General features: G+C 38.8%; 1 protein-coding gene across 1 annotated transcript in view; it reads right to left on the bottom strand.

Moving 5' to 3' along the window:
• The window catches only part of LOC124796008 (protein BANP-like), a 186362-nt gene that overhangs the window by 124659 nt on the left and 49248 nt on the right, over positions 1-12455 (bottom strand). The window contains exons 2-3 of the mRNA XM_047260094.1: positions 11540-11907; positions 3774-3953 (exon numbers count right to left, since the gene is read on the bottom strand). Coding sequence (XP_047116050.1) covers positions 3774-3953; positions 11540-11889 — 530 coding nt within the window. The 5' untranslated portion in view covers positions 11890-11907. The remainder of the gene's footprint in view (positions 1-3773; positions 3954-11539; positions 11908-12455) is intronic.

Here is a 12455-nt window from a genome sequence, read left to right as displayed (position 1 = left end):
CAATTATTGGTGATTAAAGGTTATAACAGGTAGCTCAGTTGGTAGAGCACTAACCTGCACAAGGCAAATGTCCTGGGTTTGAGTTCCAGTCTGGCACACAATTTTAATCAGCCAGGAAGTTTCATATAAATGTGCCTTCCCCCCACCACCGCAAAATGAAAAATTCATTCTGAATACAACTCTTACATACAACATATCCTAGAAATGTAAAATGGAAGCTACACAAATATGATCTGTAATGATTTGAGGAACTGAAGTTGGGGTGAGGTAAGTGCTCATGTAGGTTTGTGATGTGAATAATTGCAACAGGGGCAATAATGGCTAGATTCATTTCATCTTTACAAATAGACTCTATTACTGATATTTGGGGTGAGGTAAGTGCTCATGTAGGTTTGTGATGTGAATAATTGCAACAGGGGCAATAATGGCAAGATTCATTTCATCTTTACAAATAGACTCTATTACTGATATTTGTGAATGTGACAATTCCTCACTTTTTTTCTGCAGAACAATGTAACTTTAACAATAAAGGAAATAATGAGCAATATTTAAGAGTGCATACATTGAGAGATGTTAGATTCCAGAAAAGCACATATGACTTATATTCGTAGGCAGGTGTTGTCCAAAGCTGCATGAAGACATTTTGAGATAACAGAAGTTCATTTGTGAACAAACACCTGGGTGAGAAACCTGCAAATGTGGTAGCTGACAAGGAAAAAATAAGTGAAGGGCCTTGTTAGACGTGATCATTGTTAAGGCCACCTAGCAGTCTTATGATTCAATATAGCGGTCTCCTTCTTTTAGTCCTTTGGAAACATTACTTAATAATCTCTTCCAAGTTATATAATTCCTGAACAATACGAACAAATGATGGGTATATGCCAAGACCTCTCCAACTCTTACGGGGAGTGATGGTCTTTTCTTTAATGCTGTAGGTGTTACAACACTGTATAGTCATAAATATTGTCAATAAAATGGCACTACACTGAAACAATTGCTTATTCTTGTAACCTTAGAAATTATCAAACTCATATTCAATGTTTTTTGAATGATTTTCTTGAAAAAAGTGACAATATAATGTATCCATTGTGTACAAGAATTTAAAAAGTCAAATGTAATGATAAGAGGGGAAAGACATGATATTTCATTCGATAGCATTGAGTTAGCCACTCACGTTAATGCATGTTCCTTACCTCAACCTTTGCTGCTGGAAAAATGGAATGGATTGCTTTTGCGGTTCTTTTCTTTTGTATCTCTTCAATATATCATATATTCCCCTTAAAAAAGTCAGGTTAAAATTTACAGCATGGGATAAGCCAAGTTTTAATCTACATCAACATCTACATCTACATCCACACCCCGCAAGCCACCTGACGGTGTGTGGCGAAGGGTACTTTGAGTACCTCTATCGGTTCTCCCTTCTATTCCAGTCTCGTATTGTTCGTGGAAAGAAAGATTGTCGGTATGCCTCTGTGTGGGCTCTAATCTCTCTGATTTTATCCTCATGTCTCTTCGTGAGATATACATAGGAGGGAGCAATATACTGCTTGACTCCTTGGTGAAGGTATTTTCTCAAAACTTCAACAAACGCCCGTACCAAGCTACTGAGCATCTCTCCTGCAAAGTCTTCCACTGGAGTTTATCTATCATCTCCGTAACGGTTTCGCGATTACTATATGATCCTGTCACGAAGCGCGCTGCTCTCCGTTGGATCTTCTCTATCTCTTCTATCAACCCTATCTGGTACGGACCCCACACTGCTGAGTAATATTCAAGCAGTGGGCGAACAAGTGTACTGTAACCTACTTCCTTTGTTTTCGGATTGCATTTCCTTAGGATTCTTCCAATGAATCTCTGTCTGGCATCTGCTTTACCGACGATCAACTTTATATGATCATTCCATTTTAAATCACTCCTAATGCCTGATCCCAGATAATTTATGGAATCAACTGCTTCCAGTTGCTGACCTGCTACATTGTAGCTAAGTGATAAAGGATCTTTCTTTCTTTCTATGTCTTCGCAGCACATTACACTTGTCTACACTGAGATTCAATTGCCATTCCCTGCACCAAGCGTCAATTCGTTGCAGATCCTCCTGCATTTCAGTACAATTTTCCATTGTTACAACATCTCGATATACTACAGCATCACCCGCAAAAAGCCTCAGTGAACTTCCGATGTTATCCACAAGGTCATTTATGTATATTGTGAATAGCAATGGTCCTACGACACTCCCCTGCGGAACACCTGAAATCACTCTTACTTCGGAAGACTTCTCTCCACTGAGAATGACATGCTGCGTTCTGTTATCTAGGAACTCTTCACTCCAATCACACAATTGGTCTGATGGTCTATATGCTCTTACTTTGTTCATTAAATGACTGTGGGGAACTGTATCGAACGCCTTGCGGAAGTCAAGAAAAATGACCTCTACCTGGGAATCATGTCTATGGCCCTCTGAGTCTTGTGGATGAATAGCTTGAGCTGGGTTCCACACGATTGTCTTTTTCAATACCCATGCTGATTCCTACAGAGTTGATTTCTAGTCTCCAGAAAAGTCATTATACTCAAACATAATACGTATTCCAAAATTCTACAAGTGATCGACGTTAGAGATATAGGTCTATAGCTCTGCACATCTGTTCGACATCCCTTCTTGAAAACGGGGATGACCTGTGCCCTTTTCCAATCCTTTGGGACGCTACGCTCTTCTAGAGACCTACAGTACACCGCTGCAAGAAGGGGGCCAAGTTCCTTCGCGTACTCTGTGTAAAATCGAACTGGTGTCCCATCAGGTCCAGCGGCCTTTCCTTTTTTGAGCAATTTTAATTGTTTCTCTATCCCTCTGTCATCTATTTCGATATCTACCATTTTGTCATCTGTGCGACAATCTAGAGAGGGAGCTACAGTGTAGTCTTCCTCTGTGAAACAGCTTTGGAAAAAGACATTTAGTATTTCGGTCTTTAGTCTGTCATCCTCTGTTTCAGCACCATTTTGGTCACAGAGTGTCTGGACATTTTGTTTTTATCCACCTACCGCTTTGACATAAGACCAAAATTTCTTAGGATTTTCTGCAAAGTCAGTACATAGAACTTTAATGGTGTACAATACCATCAGTGTAAACCAACTCTCATAATATATATACTTGGTGGCTATGTAAATTGTGCCTGCTACTTATTTTCAAATGACATCTTCCCTCTGCTCTTCCTGCTTTCAGCAGTTACGGAAGGGGGAAGGAGAAGGAGGGAGGCTTCCCTTTGCCCTTCCTGCTTTCAGCAACTATGGATGGGGGAAGGAGAAGGAGGGAGGGAGGGAGGGAGGGAGAGAGGAAGGGAGGGAGGGGGAGAGGGGGGGGCACACATGGATGTACGCTCATGTGCATTTGTGGAATAGAAATTCTGAGTAAACTGATGCAAACGTTTCTGGAAACAGCTTACAGGAAACAGGTATTCAAGCTGAGAAACATCGATGTCTCATACCATATGCACAACTGACACAGGAAAAAAATAATAACAAAAAAAGTCAGTTTCTGGACAATATACAATAATAGAAACTGACGATATTTCCAAGATGTGTATGTCTGTTTTATAAAGTTCCTAGCAGAAACATATACAAAGTGATGAACAGATAAACCCACACACACACACACACACACACACACACACATACACACACACACACACACACACACACACACACACAGACAGACAGGCTGTAAGTTGTTACGGCTATATAAAGAATGGAGTAAAAAAAAAAAAAAAGGCAATACTTACGCTGGAGTTATGCCACATCGAACTCTTGACTCAGGATTAGTTTCATCCCCTAGCCAAGAGCCATCAGGATAATCATTTTCACTGTTTAGTGTAATAACCTGAACTGTTGAGTCCAGTCCAACAGAGGCACTGACTTGAGCTGGTTTATTATTCCGTACTAACACTACAGGAGATGACCAACTGAAATTACAAAAAAGATGTTTATATTACCTTGTAGTACAATTAATAAACTATTAACACTTTTTAGTGTATGTTTACTGGAACAGATGCAAGACTTTTTTTGTGAAAACAAAAGCAAAACAGTGAATAAAATAAATGTTACGTTAGAAAAGGTTGAGAAGCAACTAGAATATTCCACTGAAAGGATTTATTGCGGTACTGAATTGTACTGTAGAGATTTTTCAACAAGGCAGACACATATTTCAATAGATTTGGTAAACGTAGGAAGAATATTAGTAATATAAAGGTACATTAATTTCAGTGGACCAAGCATTTTTTACACGACTACAACATGTTTTTAGGCAACTTTAAATGCGAACATTTTAGGTTAGGCATTACCAAGACTATTGACATTGAAGAAACAACAAATTTACTGTTACTAATCACAGTTTATTTATTTCCACAATGCATTTCAGAGGTTTAAACTTCCATCATCTGTTGGATCTATATGGATTAATATGACATGTACGTGTTATGGCACGACATTAGAGTAGCCTGTAGCACTGTCTCTGGTCACATACACCTTCACCTTCATACTTCGTAAACACTGAATGGAACAAAGATGAGCCACCATCTGGACCTCCCTTTTTTCACATGTGTTTGTGTGTGTGTGTGTGTGTGTGTGTTATAACCTGTTGAAAAAAAGGTCAGACAGAAAAAAAGAAACATAGCTTAAAAGAAAGAAATAACCGAATAAGGAAACACTCTGCTTTACAAGGTCAAAGGGGGCTTCTGCAGAAGGATAAATTAATTCATGTAATCAAAGTTTGAATATTTACAATACAAAAGACTGAAATCTGAGTTCAATAGGTCCAAATGAGAGCAGTCCAAAATCACAGCAAGAATGAGAAACCATCAAAAACATTTAATATTAAGAAGCCAATGTTAGTCTCATGTTCTGCAACAACAGATCAGAAACAACCTTACCTGTACTAACACATGGTACACCAATTTTGCCCGATACGTAGTAAAAGATTTATACACTTTAAAGTTGTGTGATCTTGAAGTACCAATGTTGATAACAGAAAATTGAGGATGGAACATAACAATATTAGGAGAAGGATGGTTGCTATTCACCATATAGCGGAGATTCTGAGTCACAGATAGGCACAACAAAAAGATTTTCACACTTAAAGCTTTCGGCCAATGGCCTTTGTCAATAATACACACATAGCGCGCGCACACACATCGTGCTCACACACACACACACACACACACACACACACACACACACATGCAAACACAACTCATACACGCGACTGCAGTCTCAAGCAACTAAAACCACACTGTGAGCTGCAGCACCAGTGCATGACGGGAGTGGCGACTGGGTGGGGAAAGGAGGAGGCTGGGGCGAGGAGAGGGAGGGATATTATGGTGGGGATGGCAGACAGTAAGTGCTGCAGGTTGGGCGGTGGGGAGGGGAGAGGTGGGGAGGAGGGCGGGGGGGAAGTAGCACTTCACTGCCCACCATCCCCACCATACTATCCCTCCCCCTCCCTACCCCGGCCTCCTCTTTCCCCCACCTAATCACCACTCCCACCATGCACTGGTGCTGCAGCTCACAGTGTGGTTTCAGTTGTCTGAGACTGCAGTCATGTGTGCGAGTTGTGTTTGCTTGAGCGTCTATGTGTGTCTATTGTTGACAAAGGTCATTGGCCGAAAGCTTTAAATGTGAAAATCTTTTTGTTGTGCCTATCTGCGACTCAGCATTTCCGCTATATGGTGAGCAGCAACTTTCGTTCTCATAATAATGTGGATAATAGTTATTAAAACAACAGATCACACCATCATTGGTGAAATTCTTTTATCCAATTTTTCAGCCTCACTTCTGCAGCTCTTTCAGATGGGACACAATGGCTGCGCACTGAGGCGAAATGATCCTAGTCTATTTATGAATAGTATTTACTGGAATTTGCACTAAAACTAACACAGGATCAAATACGGAAGCCTGCTTATGCTTACAGCGTGACAAGTAACACTGACTGGAGGTTGCTGCCACAGAGTTGTAAGCAGAAGACTGTGTTTAAGAACAATGTTTGACAGTACTGCACCTCACATAAGTCTGCAAGTGGCTGCTGGTGATTGAAGATATTTCACATTTACTGACTGACAGAAAAAAATTTGTTCTTACAGAGAAACTGTCAATGTCAGTCATTTATTTTCCCTCTTGCTCCTCTTTGCTACAAAGCTCTGCTCTCAAATTTAACAATGTATCCATAAGCCATCAGTGTCTTATTAACTTGGTACAGTTCTTTCTCTAAGCTGTCTCCAGTGTAAACCATAGAGGCTCTTGCTGCCATCATGTTTGAAACAGTTATTTTCTGTACCAGATAGCAATGTGTCCACCATCTGAAGACATTTGCCCATATTGGCTTCTTATAAAATGTGTCTCCCATGTTTCCACTCACTTCACTGAATATGAGCAAATCATTCAACACTGACCCATGGAAATTCTCACTGAAGGTAATCCTGGGGTGCACAACGTTTAAAAAAATCTAGAAATTTTGCGGCCATATTTTCCCACGTGATGTATGACAAATGAGTCATATCAAGGTAATACAACAATTGTGAAGGTTTCTATGAAGCCATCAGACGGTATTTTCTTCACAATCTTCCAAATTACATACAGGTATGCAGGAAAATTGTTATGTGTAGAGGGTGTTGCCAAGATGGGTGAGTGATACTTGGCACAATAAATGGTGCAGCAAAAGCATGATACTGTATTTGGAAAATGAAGAAAGATACAGCAGTGAAAGGGCGGCTCCTGAAAATAGTAGTGAGTGATAAACCTAAAGCTGTGACAGAAACTCTGAGCCATGGAACACACATGAACCAGTACGTTAGTCATAAGATATGAAGGCTCTGTCAACACATTTTAAATGATACAACAGAATACAATTTATTTACAAAAATATAAAATTAAATCCTACCTAATTCGAATGTAATGCATTTATGAAAAGTTTCTAAAATTTAACTTTATCATAATCTGCTACAGTGACATGATGTGTATGATCATATACACTATCCAAGAATTGTTATTTCAGTCCTTCATGGAATCTCTATGCAACACATAATTTTAGGACGAGTTCTTTGGCCTTTACTTCTTTTAATACCTACAATGCTAATAACCTTATATAAAGCATAAATATATCAAAATTCAACAGTGAACTACTACTGCATATTAAAACTCATTTCCACAATAAAATTTTCTCATCTGGATAAATTTCTGTTCACATTTGTCCATATTTAATATGAAACATAATTATACCTGTTGCTGAAGCATTTCCATTCTACAAGGACATTTACCAAAAACAAGAACCAATTACATACGGGGAACAAACTGGAAAGGCTGGAGGCTATTAGTAAGGTGGATATTCTCACATGGTATAACAAACATATCTGATACAAATACTGTATATTGATAATATATGGAAATAAACTACAAATATGGGAACATAGACATGAATAATTACTTGTTATTCTCAGATAATAAAGCTTAAGACAGGCTTGATAAAAAAACACAAAACTGCAACCTCCCAAAGAATCTTCTAGGAATGTAAAATATGTAATTTTCCTAGGGTATGGGCAAACCAAATCTGGGATGAAGTGTACATGGAAAACAATGTAAATGCTAAGTTCTTCATATTCTGCACACTGCTTAAATTAATTATTGAGGAGACATTTCCATTTTTTAACAACAAAGGAACTGCAATACTGGATTTTCAAAAGACGTCACTTCAATAGCAACAGATATTCAAAACTGATAAATAACTATAGGTATTAGAAAGTCCTCTTAAATTTCTCAGTTCTTACAAAAAGATATACAGCAGGTTACTGCTTGCTGCAAAAATATCATTCAAAGACAAAAAAATATATAATTGTAGAAAACAAAAGCAAAGTAGTATGGGATGTCACAAATCATAAAACAAGAAAAGGCAGACCAAAATTCAACACCACACCAATCAAAGGTGGGAATAAAGTAATACAAAATCTGCAGGAATTGGCAAATTTTGTAAATTAACATTTCTCCATTATTGTACAGAAGATGCAAAATGAATTACACATTGTACACGCAACAAATTCACATCTCTAATATGGCAAGCATTAGTTAGAGCCAGCACAGGCACAGCTACGGCCACTGGCGAAGTGTGTCTCCTCTACACATAGAGATAATAATACCCTCAAGGTGCCACAAATGGGCATTCACTGAGTATTCTAGAACACACTCACAGTCAAACTGTAATTGGCAGAAGCACGACTCTGGGATGGCATACTCTGAAAGTGAAGTGGTAAGTGAAGTAAGCCAGTGACTTTCTGAAGAATGTTCTGGATGCTATGAGATGTTTGATGAAATATGACACCTGGTACGGCAAAGGCCACATCTAACATCATGTGGCATAGTGTATAACCCCTGAACTGATGGTGTGGAAGAAATAGTATAGAGTTATTAACCAAGAGCTAGTTACAAGGTAACAGCCAGTGACAGGCTGTAAGTCTGCATTAAGTAAATCCATAGCTGTGATGACCATCTAAGTCTTGCCTATGTACTACACTGAATGTAGATAGCAGTTGGTTCTTATTGTGACTTAGTCTCGGTCGTGGACCGACTGAATGTCTTTCACATGTGGTTGTCTTCACTTTTCTTTTTAGGTCTCCACTTGGTCACTGGTCAACTAAGTGAACCTACTCTGTGTATTAAAATTTGTTATATCACACCTTACAGCACCTTCAGAATCTCCTACATTTCCAGCTGAGTTCTAATCATCTCAAAACTACAGTTTTAACCTTGTGCACTTAGCTTCTGTTAGATAACCCACCTCTGCTGATGTCCTGAAAATGCTTGCAAGATGAGGTAAGTGTTAGTCTGTTTGGCTAAGGTTAGCTCAGTGACATGATAACAGTGACCAGGAAGACAGTAAATAAATTAAAACACAAGAAGTCAAAAGTCACAGAAGAGGTTCCATTCCCTGTTCTGAATGTGTGCACAGATAGCACACACGCCCCATTAACAACCATAATAAACCAAGTCCGTCATTCCATAACATTTTCAGAGTACCTGAAGCATGCAAGAGTTATGCCTTTATTAAAGAAAAATAATGAGAAAAGTATTGAAAACTACAGGTCAGTTCCACAACTGTTTGCATTCTCAAAAATAATTTAATCAATAATGAAAGATAGACTAACAAATTATGCAAATAAAATAACCTTTGTAATGAAGGACAGTTTGGTTTCCAAAGTGGACACAGGACAATCAGCCTTTACACAGTCACAAAATTTGTACTTGAAGCTGTTGACAAGGATGACTTGCTTACAGGCAAATTCTTAGTGTTGTCCAATGCTTTGGACACTGTAAAGCACAAAATACTACTGAACAAGCTGTAAGTATTATATTTAAGGGAAATATCACTTAAGAGTTTCAGCCTTACATTCGAAACAAGACGCACAAGCTGGAGATAGTTCACATGTCCACTGATGATAATTTTTCGTAAAACAACTGTTAGACAGGAAACATATAAGCTTAGGTGCTCCACTGGGCTGTGTAATGGGTGCAGTTCTGTTCTTAATATAGATCAACAATTTTTCAGACAGTGTAAGACATGAAGAAAAAGTTCTCTTTACTGGTGACAGCAACATCATAGTCAGTGATAAAACATGAGAACTATCAGCAAAATCACATGAAATCTTCAAGGATTTTACTACTTCTGTAGGTAATGAATTAACATTAATAAAATGAACTATACACACTTCAGCTTAGAGAGAAAACAATTCTGTTGCACTACAGAGAAATGATAAACCTGTAGCTTATGTAATTAAATGCAAAGTTTTGGGGGATGAATATTGATTGTCAATTGGCATGGAATGAAAGATACTGACCAAATAATGTGATCAGCATAACATGTTCTTGAGGGTCTATCGTCAGTCTGTAATAGCCATTACCTTGTGGTGATATCCTATTCCTACACACATCCAATTCTAAGCTATGGGATTCTTTCCTGGGGATCAAAGGCACAAAACAGGGACACAATTTTTGAACTATAGGAAAGGGCTGTAAGAGCAATAACTAGAAGCAGTAAACCGTTCATTAAAAAGAACTATTTAAAAAACTAAGTATTCTTACCGCAACAAGTAAGAACACCTATTAATTTTTTATACCAATCAGGTAAAACATTATTAACTATTTCTCAATTAGTTATGTGCATATCACAGAACAGGGGCCAGATGTTGCAGTCATGTGATTTACAAGCTAAGCTGCAACCTCTGTGCTGCATTCTATGTAGGCATGACAACCAACAAGCTGTCTGTCCACATGAACGGCCACAAACAAACTGTGGCCAAGAAACAAGTGGACCACCCTGTTGCTGAACACGCTGCCAAACATGATATCGCTCATCTTAATGACCGCTTCACAGTCTGTACCATATGGATCCTTCCCACCAACACCAGCTTTTCTGAATTGCGCAGGTGGGAAATTTCCCTGCAATACATTCTACGTTCCCGTAACCGTCCTGGCCTCAACCTTCATTAGTCACTGACCTCACCCATCCATCTTCCTCCATGTTCCCATTCCAGCGTTACACAGCCGTCATTTCACCGCCACACCCAGTCTTTTATTTTCTCTCCTTTCCGCTACTTACCCCCGCCCCCTCTGCACCTTCTCTCCTGCCCTCAGTCGAAACTGCAACACTTCACTGTCCGCCACTCCCACCATACTATCCGTTCCCCTCCCCGCCCCAGCCTCATCCTTACCCCCACCCAGTTGCCACTCCCATCATGCACTGGTGCTGCTGTTTGCAGTGTGGTCTCAGCTCTCTGAGACTGCAGATGTGTGTGCAAGTTGTGTTTATGTGTGTGTGTGTGTGTGTGTGTGTGTGTGTGTGTGTGTGTGTCTACTGCTGACAAAGGCCTTAATGGCCAAAAGCTTTAATTGTGTGAATCTTTTTATTGTGCCTATTGCGACTCAGCATCTCCGCTATATGGTGAGTAGCAACTTTCCTTCTCTGGTATTGTTACATTCCATCCTGGATTTTCCATTGTTTGATATATACCAGTGTTGTAAGATGCAGAGAAAGTTGCTACAAGCTCTGTGATGATTAAGTGGTAGAGGGGAACTACCCTGTCTGAGCTATGCAGTCATGTATAACCCAGAGTTGACAACTGATCCATGTTTGTGTGGCTGCAATGGTGGCTCATTTCAAAAGCACAACAATCTCTTGCTTATAAATGAAATGGTTGCAACCCTGCAACGACAGAAGTTGTGAACTTTGATCTTTCCAACTAAAGCAAGGTATGGCGTGGTTTAAGAAGTGCTCATGCAATATGTGAGTTTAGCTTGCATACACTGAAAGTTTAACTTCCATTGAACAGTTAGAAGGTCAAGGTTGTTCAGAAAAATAGTGTCATTTTCAGTTTAATATCTCGATACCTCCAAGTTAACTACTGAAGACTAGAACTGAAAGCTCACCTCACTTGGGGATAGTAATTTGTACATACAGCATTACACGTTTATAAGGAAATACTTTTGGTTCAGTAATAGCAATTTCACTAACCTCTCTGATCCTGAGTCTGTTGCATCTTTTGATATTGCTGACTGGTTCATAATGGAAACAGATTTCAAAGCTTCCTCCATTCGCTCAATCTTTCCCAACACATCCTCACAACATGTATGTTTGTGACTATCACATTTTAGTGATCTTTTTACCAAATTTTCCAATGCATCCATCCTTTGTAGAAGGGTGTTAAAATTTGTTGCCATTATGCCTACTTTGTTTTCAAGAACAGAAAACCTCTGATTAAACACTTGCTTCAAATCTGCTATGTACTTGCAACAAGTCTGAATGGCTTCTATCACAGAGCTTCCTTCTCCACGAATCCTTTTTACGGAGGGTTCAACAGACATCTTTGGCCAGCAGATTTCCTAAGCAACAACAAAAATAAGATTACTCATACCAAACAAAATTAATAAGTACTTAGTAGTCCAGGAAAGCAAATAAAGGTCTTTAAAATACAATTCCATCTGTTTGAAGAGTACATGGAAAAAGTACAAACTAAGAAAAATATAATAAATAAGCATTACACACATTGCTGGAGGTTTTCATAAACAGTTGTATTCACTATAAATACTGTTCCTTATTTATCTAGACTTTTTTTTACATAGCTGTTTTCTGTAAAAAAAAATATATCTAGTAAGAACTAAATTCTGCCTGTGAAATATTTAGCCAGTACACATTAAGAGGAATGAAATGATTGACACAGTAGTTGCACTTCATAAATAAAGGGTGATGCATGAAAAACCAGCCCGAGTACTAGACTGAATATTGTCACCCACTATATGTTGTCTATTGTTTCGAAGCTGTTGCGACTACATTTTATGTTGTTGGGACTTCTTTAGTATCTTATTATTACATGTTTATCTATTTGTTGTTATATCTACTCGTGGTGGGCAACAATTTGTGTGTGACTGGT

This window comes from Schistocerca piceifrons, chromosome 1 (genome assembly GCF_021461385.2).
Source record: "Schistocerca piceifrons isolate TAMUIC-IGC-003096 chromosome 1, iqSchPice1.1, whole genome shotgun sequence".
NCBI lineage: Eukaryota > Metazoa > Arthropoda > Insecta > Orthoptera > Acrididae > Schistocerca > Schistocerca piceifrons.
Note: the sequence above shows the minus strand (reverse complement) of the source record. Positions and strands in the feature narration are given on the sequence as shown.